Consider the following 13,109-nt stretch of genomic DNA (forward strand, 5'->3'; position numbering starts at 1 on the left):
TGAACATACAGGAGTTCTCCACTTTTGAAACAAAGGTGGATATGACATCAACTAAATGAAAGGACTTCCACTTACTTTATTCCCCTGCTATGGCCAGGTGTCTGGTCCTCAGCATGGCTGAAAAAAGGATTAACCCAAGCAATAGGAGGGATTCAAGTTTAATTAGAATAGCTGTTATGTATTGGACACACCACAGATGTCCTCAGTATAAGGCCACAGAGGGGACCACTTCATTTTTGGGCTACCATGACTTTTGGCGTTTCTGTGGCTTTAGAGGCTCATGAGGGGAAAGCAGAAAAGTCTGTTGTCGATGAAATCATAAGGAACATTCTGCTTGATATGGTGTTAGCTCAGGAGATCAGAATTTGCACATTAAGAACAAACACACATCAATCATATTCATGTCCACATACATACCATCCAAAATAATGTCCCTGTAGCAAGAGCGGCATACTGCTCAATTGTAGAAAGCACGCTGAAGATAAGGCATATCAGCACAATAAGGAAGCTGTAAATAAAAAGAAATCAAAAAATGAAAATAATGTAATGCAGTGTAAAAAGAACCTATAGGGAGAACAGATAATTATGCCATCACAAATCATCTGTTTACACTGAAATGTCATTGGTTTTGGATTATCCCAAAACACAGCTGGTAACTTTTGCATGATCCTGCTTCCTGTTGCATAGTTTATTTCTCTTCAGACACTAAGGTTTTGGGTTGGACATTATCAAGTGAAACCACATGGTAACACTAGCTTTAGCCTACCTCTAAGACTTGCTGTTTCCGGGCCCCTCATGAAAACATCATTCCTTGCTTTTTCCCATTGTAAGGATTACTATGGTTGAATCACCACACAATCCCCAAACATATTTCAGATATATGCCTTTTTGCTGTTCCAAAGTCCAATAAACTGAAAAAAAAAAAAAATCACAGCTAAGCCAAAGTTTAACAGGCTCTGCCTATACTGTCTTTTATAACCGATTCCTAAAAGGGCCCAAATAAATGAACTTTGACATTTGGCATTTGAAACACAACCTAGGTCTGATTCCATCTAGTTCCAAACGTGTGCCATGGGCAGTCACCTACCACTAAACCAGGTTACTCAGAGCCCCTTGAACACTGCCAGGGATGGGACATCCACAGCTTCTATGGGCAACCTGTGCAGTGCCTCACCATACTCACAAGAATCTTTTTCCTAATATCTAATATCCTAATATCTCTTTCAGTATGAAGCCATCCCCCTTGTCCTGTCACTACATGCCATGTCCCTCTCCCATCTTTCTTATGGGCTTCCTTCAGGCACTGGAAGGCCACAATTAGGTCACCCCAAAGCCTTCTCTTTTCTAGGCTGAACAATGCAAATTCTCTTAGACTTTCCTCATAGGGAAGATGCTCCATCCCTCTGATCATCTCAGTGCCCCTCCTCTGGACTCACTCCAGCAGGTCCACGTCCTTCCTGTGCTGGGACCCCAGAGCTGGATGCAGCACTGCAGGTGGGGTCTCACCAGAGCAGCATCCCCTCCCCAGCCTGCTGCCCATGGTGCTTTTGATGCAGCCCAGGATGCCATTGGCTTTTGGGGCTGCAAACACACACTTGTCTTTAGGGAGGGGGTCCTGGTTCCCAGTACAAGATCTGGGACAGCCACCAGGGAGTTGCAGGAAACAGCCCAACTGTCTGTAACCTCCCAGAAATCCTCTTTCCCCATCTGGGGAGCAAGGCTGCCCAGCCCTGCAGCCTCTGCCTTCAAACCTCTTCCCTGAGCAGCTTCAGCTGCGCCCACCACCCACAGGACTGCTGCTTCCCCTAAAGGAACATAATCCATTTGGGAAGAAAATAATTTAAGATCCAAACTGGATGCTATCGACTACACACTAGGCATAGGCAGCTTCCAGTTCCCAAAGAACTGCATGTTTCTTTTAAAAACATGACATCAGCAATCAACAAGACTGAAAACATCCACTTGTTAAACACAAAGTTAGTTGCTAGGGCTGTTTCTCACAATTCTGTTGAGACAAGCAACACCAATCCTTTGCACTCAGCTGAAACTTGCTTCAAAATACAGTAACTAAATCACCCACCCTGGTAGAGATCTCTAAAACAGTCAACCATTTTTTTAACTCAAAAAAACCCAAAACAAAAAAGAATTGAGGTAATGAATAACACTGAACTCAAGAGAAGTATTAAACCAGAACATCAGATTGGCATAACTCAGCTGAGGTTGTGCGAATGAAGGTAGAGGCTCTGGATAAGTGAGCACTTATTTGGGTGAATCTTTTGAAAGACCAAGTACTCAAGAAAAGAAAACTGAGTTAAGGTTGACATGTGCTACACTGCTCAATGATTGCTTTGAGATACAGTCTGTGCAGGTCCAAAGCACACATAGAAAAATGATGCCAGAATCGCAGAACCATTAAGGTTGGAAAAGACCTCTCAGATCAAATCTGACCTTTGAGATTGTACTACCAAATAGTGGAGAGAAAGTTTGTAGGTAATCAGGCACAAAAATCAAATACATAATGAAATTAAGTTAATAGGATAGAGATTATCATGTATCAATAAAAGAATCCATATAAAAATATACTTTTACCTAAGCAAAATATAAGTATGTGGGTGTTTGATTCATCTCTAAAGTCTTCTCATTTTACCCTGTATCTCTACATTTGACATTCTTAAGCACAAGTAAGCTGTGCAGACAGGGCAGAGAACACAAAGGTGAGTCAGTCACTTGAAACGTAACATAAATGTTCCCTAAGTGTCCAGCCCTTCTGTCTGCAATATTCTCACAATTGCGTAAGAAAAATACACATGACAATGTGAACATAAATGGGTTCAGTTGCACAGAGATAGCTGAGGCTCTCTGGATACAAAGTCCAACATACATAGAATTACCAGTTCAAAGCAAACGATGAGTTGCAAGGGATGAGCAGTACCAATTCATATTTACTAGATCCCTTGATAGTAGTAGACATGTTAGAAAGTTTAACTCAGCCAACACATGAAACCACAAGAGGGCAACAAAGCAAAGACTATTCCATTTCTGTCCTTTTCCTAAACTAACACAAAGTTGAAAAGCGACAAAAAGATAAACTCAAGGTCAATCATTTGCCAAATATCTTTGCTTTTTCCTATTGGGGAAATTGATGGCTGACATAAGAACTGCATCAAGTGCCATTCACCCCACTACCTACTTTTACTGGTTTTCATGTACGTGGACCCATTCCAGTCTTACCAATTAATTTTTTTTTCACCCCCAGAAAAGCTCTTTAATTCACTGCTGTGTTCTTTCCAGGCTGATGCATGAGACACCTTCATAACCACAAATACACATTATGCCAATCAAAATAAAGATGTTTGGTCAGATGCTGCTGCTTCTTGTGTGTTTCTTTGGCATGAGAGAGATGACACACACAAGGTGCCAGTGCCAGCACCACAGCTGAGCTACTCACCCTGTTACACTGGCATTGCTATTTTGCTTAGATCAATTGCACATAAGGAACAGAAGGTGCAAAATTAAGACATTAAACAAAAATACATTATGTCCTCCTCTGCCATGAGCCTACTGTTTGCTGCCTTCCAACACTCAGCTCTTAGCCTGTTTTTGTTTTGGTATTAGTGGCTCCCTCCTCCACCTCTGAAGTATAAGAAGGGAGTTAGGCACCAGTAAAATAGAGAACAGGAAGTTTGGCACTTTTTTTTTTTTTTCTTTCTCTTTTTTGACAGTTATCTCCTCTTTCTTCAGCCAGAAGTGGAACACAGATCCTCAGCTACTGCCTAGGCAGCAGACAAGTCCACAGGAGTTAGTTACGAACAACAGTTGCAGGGACAGACTCTGCCTCAAACTTGAATTTGCTCATGCCAAAATCATCCTGGGACAACTCAACTGGCCAGCCTCAGAAAAGCAAACAATTCAATTTTCACAAAATAACCTTATGACTCTTAATATCACTTTACTGTGATTGCTATTACTACATTTTCCAAAAAAAATTGCTTGTCTTGATACAGATGCTAAGCATGTAAACTCTTCATCCAGCCAGCAAGTATCAGACAAACTAATGGGCAACTGACTCCACTCCAGTATAGTACATTTTTCCTCTAAAGGAGCCACAGTCAGTAGAACACTGGAATCTGCTGAACTCTAGCAGTCAGACAAGGCTTCATCTCCTGGAAACCAGTCTTATCTCCTGAAACCCACTTCTTGTTTACCCTCTATGCACAAATGTGATCATCTTCAAGAAAGGAAGCAGAGTGATGAGTTCAGGCTCTCATCAGCTCTGATCTCACTCTGTTACTGTGGGGCCAAGCAAGCATTAGAGATGAGAAGATAGCCTGTGAAGTTTTTCAAATTGTCTCTCCCAGCTTACAAAGTAGCATCTGCTTGCATATAGATAAGTCACAGATACTGCATCAGAAGAAGCATTAAAAAATAGCTTTGTGGTTAAGTCACATCTAACAGTGCTATGCTTTTCTGACACCAAGAATTTTGCAAGTGGCTGATCATCTCTGTACTTGTTGACGTGAAACCACACCACCACTGTCAAAGCAGCGGGGACATTACAAAGCAGCAGATGTTTTCTGTCATGGACTCAGTTTTTGGTAGACTAGTCCAAGGAAACCTGTGTCCTCTCAGACAGCACTATTTCTACTCGAAGCCAGTTTCTCTGGTTGTCTTTGCAACTCAGTTTTCCCAGGCACAGCATACCTGGTGGAGCCAGACCCAGAAGTGGAGCTCTTGGCGTGCATGAAACAACACCGGCGTGCAGCACTCCAGTCACACTTTGAGCTCACGCACATTCCAAGCCTGTAAATGGATTTGGGATGTGTGTCTGTGCGACAGTACCCTCTAGTAAGAAAAGCATGAGTACAGACAGGTGTAGAGAGGGTTACACGAGGCAGTGTCTGCCTAGGTGTGTGTATGTGGGCAAACATTTAATAAATAATAGATTTTGTCTAGCTTCATTGTGTCAGTCAGACAATTCATGCTATCTTTTGTCTCAAACAGGTTTGAGAAGCCAGAGCACTTCCACAAAAGAATCATTCAGCAGACAAGGGAACACGGCCAGCCAACATATGTGGTGTATTCAGCAACAGATAGGAAATATATTAAGAGCTAAAGGTAGATTTAATATTCTCTGACTGTTCTAGGATATATTTTGACTTACGGAACAGACCTACGGCTTTTTCCCTGACCTCAGTGGCAGCTGCAGGAATTTGACATATTATAGGTAGCTATCAGTACTCTGCAGCCTTCAGCCCTGAGCTGATGAGTTTTTTCTATATTTAACTATGATTTTTGAACATTAGCATGTCTTTTTTGTGGGTTGAAACAATGTGTAGAATGATCAAAGGAACAATAAACCACTTACTAAGAGATAACCATGCTCATTTAGTGAATGTCACAGGTAGGAGAACTGATAAAGGTTTATAAAATATGTCCAGTGATATGACCAGGAACATTTTTAAAAAGGTGCATGAGACACGCTGGAAGTACTTACCAGATTAATACAGTCTCATGCACATGCAGCTGTTATCATCAAAAACAGCACTAAAATGTGGGTAGATTTCATTCCTTCTTGCAGTGTTTCTTACACCCTCCCAGTGGGAGTCTTTCCATAAACCAGGAAAAGGTTGTCATTAGGCTATAAACTGAGCTGAAACCTTAAAAACACTTAATAGAGGAGAAGGGACATGCAAAGTTCAGCTCAATTTATATGAACTTGAGCTCTAACCAGCCTGGAAGACAGACAGTTTTTCCTTGTTCAATGTCATTTACAAGGTACCGTAAGTCTGGGGTTTTTAACCATTTTTATTCATTACAGCTATCAATCTTGAAGGTATCCAACTATCAGTGCCCTTGCATACAGAGAATATCATTTTAGCTGGTAACTGCTGGATCTGTGCTCTTTTTTTGTTTGGCATGAGTTGCAGTTCATCCTCTGTCTACTGGAGAAAATGACTGTAACTAAAAAAGAAATACTCTTAAAAGAAAGAAAAGGTCTTTTGTGTGCTTCTATGTGCTTAACACTCTACCTAAGGCCCCTCCTTGAAGCTCTGCCCTTATTTTTACACAACTGGATTGTCTTTCTTTGAATGCACAGCTGTGTTCAGTAACATACATGACCAGTCATCTATCCTATAACTCAAGGGTGGTTTTGTTTTGTGGGATTTTGTTAGTTTGAGGGTTTTTCCTACAGAGTAAATAACTTGTTTTTGCCATTTAAGCTTCTAACTGTGACAGGTTTCATAAGTAAATGAAGTAATATAAAGTTTAACCTCCTCTAAGCACAGAGCTTTACAAGGACTGGAAGAATGACATTGAGAATGAACAACACAAATGTGCGGATTAAATTTGGGCAGATTCTTATCTTGAACATCGTAATTTGTAAACTATAATGCTGCTGCATATCCAGTTCACATTAGTTCATTAAAACATATGACAGCATCATTATTTCATCTTTCATCCCCACGGCTTATACATACTGACACTTTTCAGACTGTGAACTCAAAGGTCAACGGTATCAGAAAAGGACATTTCCATGCAGCTTTCCAGGTTACAAACAGAATTACTGCAATGAGGTTTTAGACAGACAAGTTCAGGTAAGAGACACACTGAAGATGCTTTCATTTTGTCATACATTCTGCTGCATTCCATGCCAGCAAAGTAACTCCTGACTTCATTTACATCAGGAAAATCCCCATGAAAAACTTCAACAAGTTTATATTTCTACAAGTCAACATAAATCCCTGACTACCTCACACAGTACTGCATAGTCCTTTCCCCAGACCAAACAAGAAAACATTCAGAACTAACCCATATCAAGTAATTCTTACTGCAGTGAGGCACCAGGTCTTTGTTCTTTCAGTCAAGGTATTTTGGGATTGCTTGAGGAAAAAAAATCTAAGAAAAGGTAATAGAAGGGGAACAGGTAGAACTTGTAAAATAAAGGACAGCTGACAATAAGAGAAGAAATAAGTCTATGAACATAAACAGCATTGCAAGGAAGCTAATACAGGATGGTAATTTATTTTATGGGATCATCATCAAAGTATAGTGTCAAGTACAAATACCAACCAGTGCTTTTAAAGGTGAGAAACTCAGGGCTGTTTTTTAAAAAAGAAGCAGGATTTCACCAGGCAGAGAAAACTTCCATCCTTAATGAAATTCATGCAAGTAAATACCCAGTATGTGTAGGTCTTATGCTGAACCCTTCAGCAAGTCTAAACTGAATACTCAAAAGACACTAATCCTGTCATGACTATGGAATACCAGAGCACAGTGCCAGGCTACTAACAGAAAGCTAAATAAGAATTTAATTATCCAGCTGGTGGACACCAGAGGTCCTCCATCACTTACTCCATTAAAAATAGAAGTTTGCTTATAAGAAATGGTCTACTGAAGGTACATTGTTAGAAAGAAGGAGCCCTGTACTCAATTCCTCTTTGCCCATATCTTAAGCCAACTTTAACACTTCTAATAATGCACTAATTTTGTCAACTACAGTAGCTGTTCATGCATTAGCATGAAAAAAGGAGAAAAATCACTGTAGGATTTAAGGAGTTAGGAGACCAGCAACCTACACAAACCATACCTGAAGACAACAAGTTTGAAAAAGAACAAATACACAAGAAAATACCTTAGGGCCAATAAAAAAAAATTAAAAGTAGGGGTCTAAATCTCTGGCCATGCAGGCTCTTTGCATGGTTTTCTTCTAAGGATTTGTCTGCTCTTCTTCTGTTTTGTTTTTGAGGCAGGGGAAGGAAGGAGGGGTACAGCCCCTCCCCATCTTCCAGCTTCTCTGAGGCAGGAGGATGCCCAGCAGAAGGGGAAGTACACTTGCATTCATGCAGAGCAGCATGATTCCCTCCAGGAACGGGCTACAGCAGTTTCCTGTCCAACACACGCTTCCTCTCTGTTACGTCCAACACAGGTCAAGCTCGTAGACAGGTCACTGTTCTCAGCTGTCACTTGCCATCAAAAACCCTTCAACAGACCAAGTGTGAATGCTCTGTTTGTGTCAGCTGAGGCCTATCAGATGGAGCTTCCTGTTAATATGTATTTGTTCCAACTCCTAAGGCAAAGTATAGTTGGAGCTTCCTGAAGGAAACAATGCCATCATTTTTAACCAGCTCCATGACTCCTTGTCAAAGAAATGCTGTCTTCTGGCTCCCATGTGAGAAAGCAGCTTTATTGTATAAGAAAGATCGTATACAATACAGGCTAGTCTGATACTATGAAAAATAGGTTAACTATACAGCTAAACAGGCAAGGCTTCTCTCACACTTACCTGGCTCTCCTGGGAGGTTAAAGTCTGTAAAAATGATTTAAATTACAGGCAGTGTACCAAAGCACAAAGCACACAATGAATCAAAAGTAATTTAGGATACAGCACCAGAATTATTGCAGGAAAGGCCTGTAAGGTCTTGGCAAAGGGTATGATTGCAGTAGAAATGCAAACCAGACGTCAAGATGCTTCAAGAGGAAAGGTTAACTACTCACAAAAAGCACAGTTATTGCATCCTGCAACGAGGTATTAGTTCCTTTGAGAACAGGCATTGATTAAGAGGACAAAGATGATAGGTACTGTGCAAGAAAGTGGAAAATGAGTATGCTACATTTAAAACAAGTGCATGACCAAGAGATGTGAACCACTGCACTGCAGAAAATCTATCAGCACTCCCCAGATAGTTCACAACAAGCTTCCAATGTGCCTCATCATTAACATGAAACCCCAATACAGCAACATGACAGCCATGGAAGGGGTGAGTCCACACATGCAGTAAAAGGGCATCACCCAATACTAGAAATCAAAAGAATTTTTGCAGTTTTCTTTACATCAGGCTTAACTAGGGAAAAACATGTCATTTTTTATCAGCCAGTTCTGGAGTTGTGTTCTTTTAATGGGGGAAGAAGAAAAATGTCCTAGTAACTGAGTGCCACAATACAAGTAAAACTTGTTTTGTAGTTGGAGTTTTATACAGTTGGTCTGTAATTTAGTATCCAAATATTAAAAGAAAATTACTAAAAGTTCTCAGACTATAAAGCGCAGCTTCTGAAAAATTGCCAAGACTAGACTGTTCCTCTGCTTTGCTGTTATCAAACCTAAATTAAATAAATCTTTCTAAATAAAATACTCTTTATTAGAACAAATACTTTCAATAATTACTTTCCTTAATACATAACATTTCTTTAAACAAGTAACAACATTTACTTCTGATGGTTTCACCCGTTTGGCCTGGCTGAACACTACTTTGTTAGCTTCATCTGACAAAGCAATTCAAGAGCTCTATGTATTACCTGGCTTTTTGGTTGGTTTTTTTTTTTCCTTCTATTTACTTTCATCACAGCAGTACTGCTACAAATCACTCTGCCTCCCCTACTAAAGATCAGAGAACATTGTATTGTGACCTCTAAGGCACATGCATCTTATCATGCCGCAGAAAACTGGACTCGGTCAACCTTTCAGCTCACAGACTTCTTCCTTAGGGAGCAGCTCCTGGACACTGCAGGTAGCCAAGTAATTAAGTATCCAGCCCCAAAGAAGCAAAACAAGGTAGAAGAAAGGAAACATTGCCTCCACACCAAAGAAGAAGGGCACTATCCCACAATCTTGTACACCTGATGTACTAGTGCATGGAAAGTTGGATGCTAATTGGATGGCAGTACCAATCAGGGCTACGGTTCTAAATGTTTCCTTCATAAGGAATACCCACATTTCTAGCTCTCTAAAAGCCCCTCCACGACAGGGAAGCAATATTAACATTTTTGACAGCATCCTTTATTCTTCAATTGTTAACAGAGTGAAAAAGCGCAAGGGACTAAAAATCAACAGATAGATAAATATACAAATGGGGGAGAAGTAATCATAGATTGAGCTACTGACCTGGACAGATACTTAATGTGATTTATTCCAAATGCCACAAAAGTGGTACCAGACCTGAGCAACTCTGGCCTACGTCCTCACCTGATCCCCCCAAATGCCTTTTTGAGCTCCTTTCTGCTAGAACCACCGTGTCTGAAAGGCACTTTCATCCATGCTGGCAAGTAAGATGAAGACCGTGAGAAAGATCTGAAGCTGGGATAAGTGCTCTCACCAGGGTTTCCATTATGACCCTCTGCCTTAATTATTTAAAGGTATAGTTGACAGATGTTTTCACAGAAGTCAGTCTTGTCATCGTCTTTTGAGCTTTTCCCCATTCAGCTCTCAGCTGCACTTTTCTAGGGGCACTAGGGGGAGAAACATGGCACCCTTAATGTATTATAGCTTAGAAACAAGGAAGAGAAACTACATAACAGGTTAACATTCCTAAGATGAAAGCAGAGGAATTTAGCAAGCAGACATATTTCCATTTCTAGGGGGGAAAAAGTATTTGCTGAGGGAAAGATGTGATGCTTGAAAGCTATGGCAACTTGACTTCTTAGTTTGCTTTAAGCATGATGGAAAGTTCAAGTGCCCCTGGAAGAAAAGAATGAAGAGAGTCTAGAAAGCCACAGGCAGCTTTTAATTTTATGGTGACAGAGCCTTTCTGTAAATACAAAAATCTCTATAAATACATGCCATGAAATACAGGAATGCTCAATACACCATTTCCTCAAAAAAGCCTAAACAGATTGAGTTTCCAAAGTGAAATCCACGCTATGCTTAAAGGGCTTTAGCTTTGTGCCCTCACCACCCAATAGACAGTTTTCCAGGCTGAAAATTATGAGGAAAATTATTTCCATTATTCCAGCAGTCAAGTTAGCTGTTTGTGGAAATTCCAGTTGTCTATCACAAGGCTAAAAATTCTACCGTATCACTTGAACTCACCTGCCCTGTATCAAACAAGGTAGCATTAAGAGAAAGTGGTTTAAGAAAGTTATAATCAGTTCTGAGGCCTGCATCCAAGAGGCATTTCAAGGTGGTTTAGTGATCAAAACACATTTGAAAATGGGACTTCAAACTTGAGCACTCAACTAGACAAGAAGTTCCTTGTAAGAGAAGTTAAGACAAAGTAGTAACAGATGTTAGATGCTTCATACACCAAACCTTACAGGAAGGGCTCCTAATCAGGAATACAGTGGCTCTACGTAACATTAAAAAAATATAATCAACTATTAATTGGACAACCAACTCTGCTGTGGGTAACAGCCCCCAGGTGCCAGACACACGCTTCATTTTTCACCTGCCCACACGCTTCCAACTCTAAAAGCCATGAGGCATCTAAACATTTCTGGGAATGGTCTTTTGATGCTGCAGGAAAAAGAAATCCTATTTATCTTGTAGTGAAATCTCAGATTCTGTTAGGTAATTTCCAGAACAAGGATTTATCACAATTCATTAGTGAAAAAGACTTGAGAGATGGTAACATTTTGTGGCACATCTGAAGGCCACAGCCTCAGGAGGGGAAAGCTACCATAGTACCATAATTCTGATGTATCATTGCAGGACAGCATGAGGAAGCAGAAGTCCAGTGCCTGAGAGCACACTGCATCACCTGCTATTCCAGTGTTAATACAGACATAAAATTATTTGTGTTACAGCTCTTACTAGGGCATTCAAACTGTACGTAACAAGTGCTTGCTAACAGCATGCAATAGATGCCTGAAAACAGTGACAGAAGTCAGAAAAAGGCAAAACAATTGTTTTGCACATTGACTTGAATAATAAATTAAATTTCAGTTAATTATTAATGTTGCAAGGCCCAACATTATATGTAACAGCTTGAATATTAAATAGTTTCAATTACATGGAGGAAAGCACACAATACATCTACAACATTAAGGTATCAAAAATATTAAGTTACACAAATTTAGGAATCAAAAGAATTCCAGAACTCCACCTCCTTTAGGTTTTATAAATAGCAGAAAAATTTAGGGCATTAAACCATAATACATATATCTTCTGCATAGTCCTTTCTGAAAGTGCCAATATTTCTGTGTATGTATTTAGTTTCATTTGTGGTGCTGTGCAACGAACGATAATAAACAAACTCATAACACATAAAGCTAAGTACAAGGGAGCAAGGCTTGATGAGAAGCAGACCTTGAAGGGCTCTCTTCTGGAAGTCATCATTTCATGGCTAAACTACCAGGAAATATTAAATGATGACTTTCTGTCAAAGTTCAGTGCCCTTGAGATTAAGCTGCCATTTCAAGTGAACGTTTAGAACGTGTCTAAAATGTATTGATATGATCCGCCAACATATTAACAACATCCGTTCGAGTAACATAGGACCTCATGGCAAAATTATACTGTAAGGTACTACTCCTGGCCCTGAACCACCAGTCAGTTTGAAGGGGTATTAACAACATTCCAGCAGCATCCAAAAACCTAAGGAAATCATGGGGTCAAGTTCAGCCACCTGTGACACTGCCGTAATGTATGTCCTTCCACCTACACAACTGGCTGCCAGCCTCAATGCTCAATAAGAAACTCTCTCATAGTCATTTGCTTCTTGGGGTCTACTAATTCTAGCAGCTTACTTTTCAGTCATGGGAATTTATAGTTTAGGAGCACATCCTGCAGGTTCTGGTAGCACTGCACTGAGAGAAAAAAGCAAAGCTGGAAGATGCAGAGGAAACACCATGGAATTACCCACCAAGAACACTGAACTTTCTGCTTTGCTTCTTAAAAAACAAGGATTTGTACAGTTACAACAGAAACCAGTAGAGGCAGTCTAAAATTTTGAAGGCACTTCTGAAAGTGCATCATAATTAAACCATTACACTTCACATGCATCAAGTAGTCCATAAAATCCTTCAGTGTAAGGATCAGATTTGCAGGTGTGTTCTTCATCCAGGAACTTGGCCATTATTCTTTTTAATAGATTTTTAAGTTAAAGCACTGATCCCTTTTGAACATGTAGTTCAAGTTACAGATACTAATTGTTCCTGACCAATCAATCCCTAGTGAATTTATAAACTACAAAGTTAGTCAAGTAGAAGATTCAGGATCCTTATTCTGTGCTGACAAATTTCACAGAATCTAAAAAGAGGCAAAAATTGTGATATGGAGGACATACTAGTCACCTTGCAAATCACAAGACAAATAAAAGAAAATGACACAAGATAAAAATAGTTTACCTCCCTTTTGAAACTGCATCTTTAATGAAACATTTACTTCTTATTTCCAA

General features: G+C 40.0%; 1 protein-coding gene across 1 annotated transcript in view; it reads right to left on the reverse strand.

The window, feature by feature from the left end:
* Positions 1–1,278, reverse strand: part of KCNQ1 (potassium voltage-gated channel subfamily Q member 1) — a 295,756-nt gene extending 294,478 nt beyond the window's left edge. The window contains exons 1-2 of the mRNA XM_017726569.1: positions 1,259–1,278; positions 418–508 (exon numbers count right to left, since the gene is read on the reverse strand). Coding sequence (XP_017582058.1) covers positions 418–508; positions 1,259–1,278 — 111 coding nt within the window. The remainder of the gene's footprint in view (positions 1–417; positions 509–1,258) is intronic.
* Positions 1,279–13,109: the final 11,831 nt, after the last annotated feature.

The sequence above is a fragment of the Corvus brachyrhynchos genome, unplaced genomic scaffold, assembly GCF_000691975.1.
Source record: "Corvus brachyrhynchos isolate BGI_N302 unplaced genomic scaffold, ASM69197v1 scaffold62, whole genome shotgun sequence".
NCBI lineage: Eukaryota > Metazoa > Chordata > Aves > Passeriformes > Corvidae > Corvus > Corvus brachyrhynchos.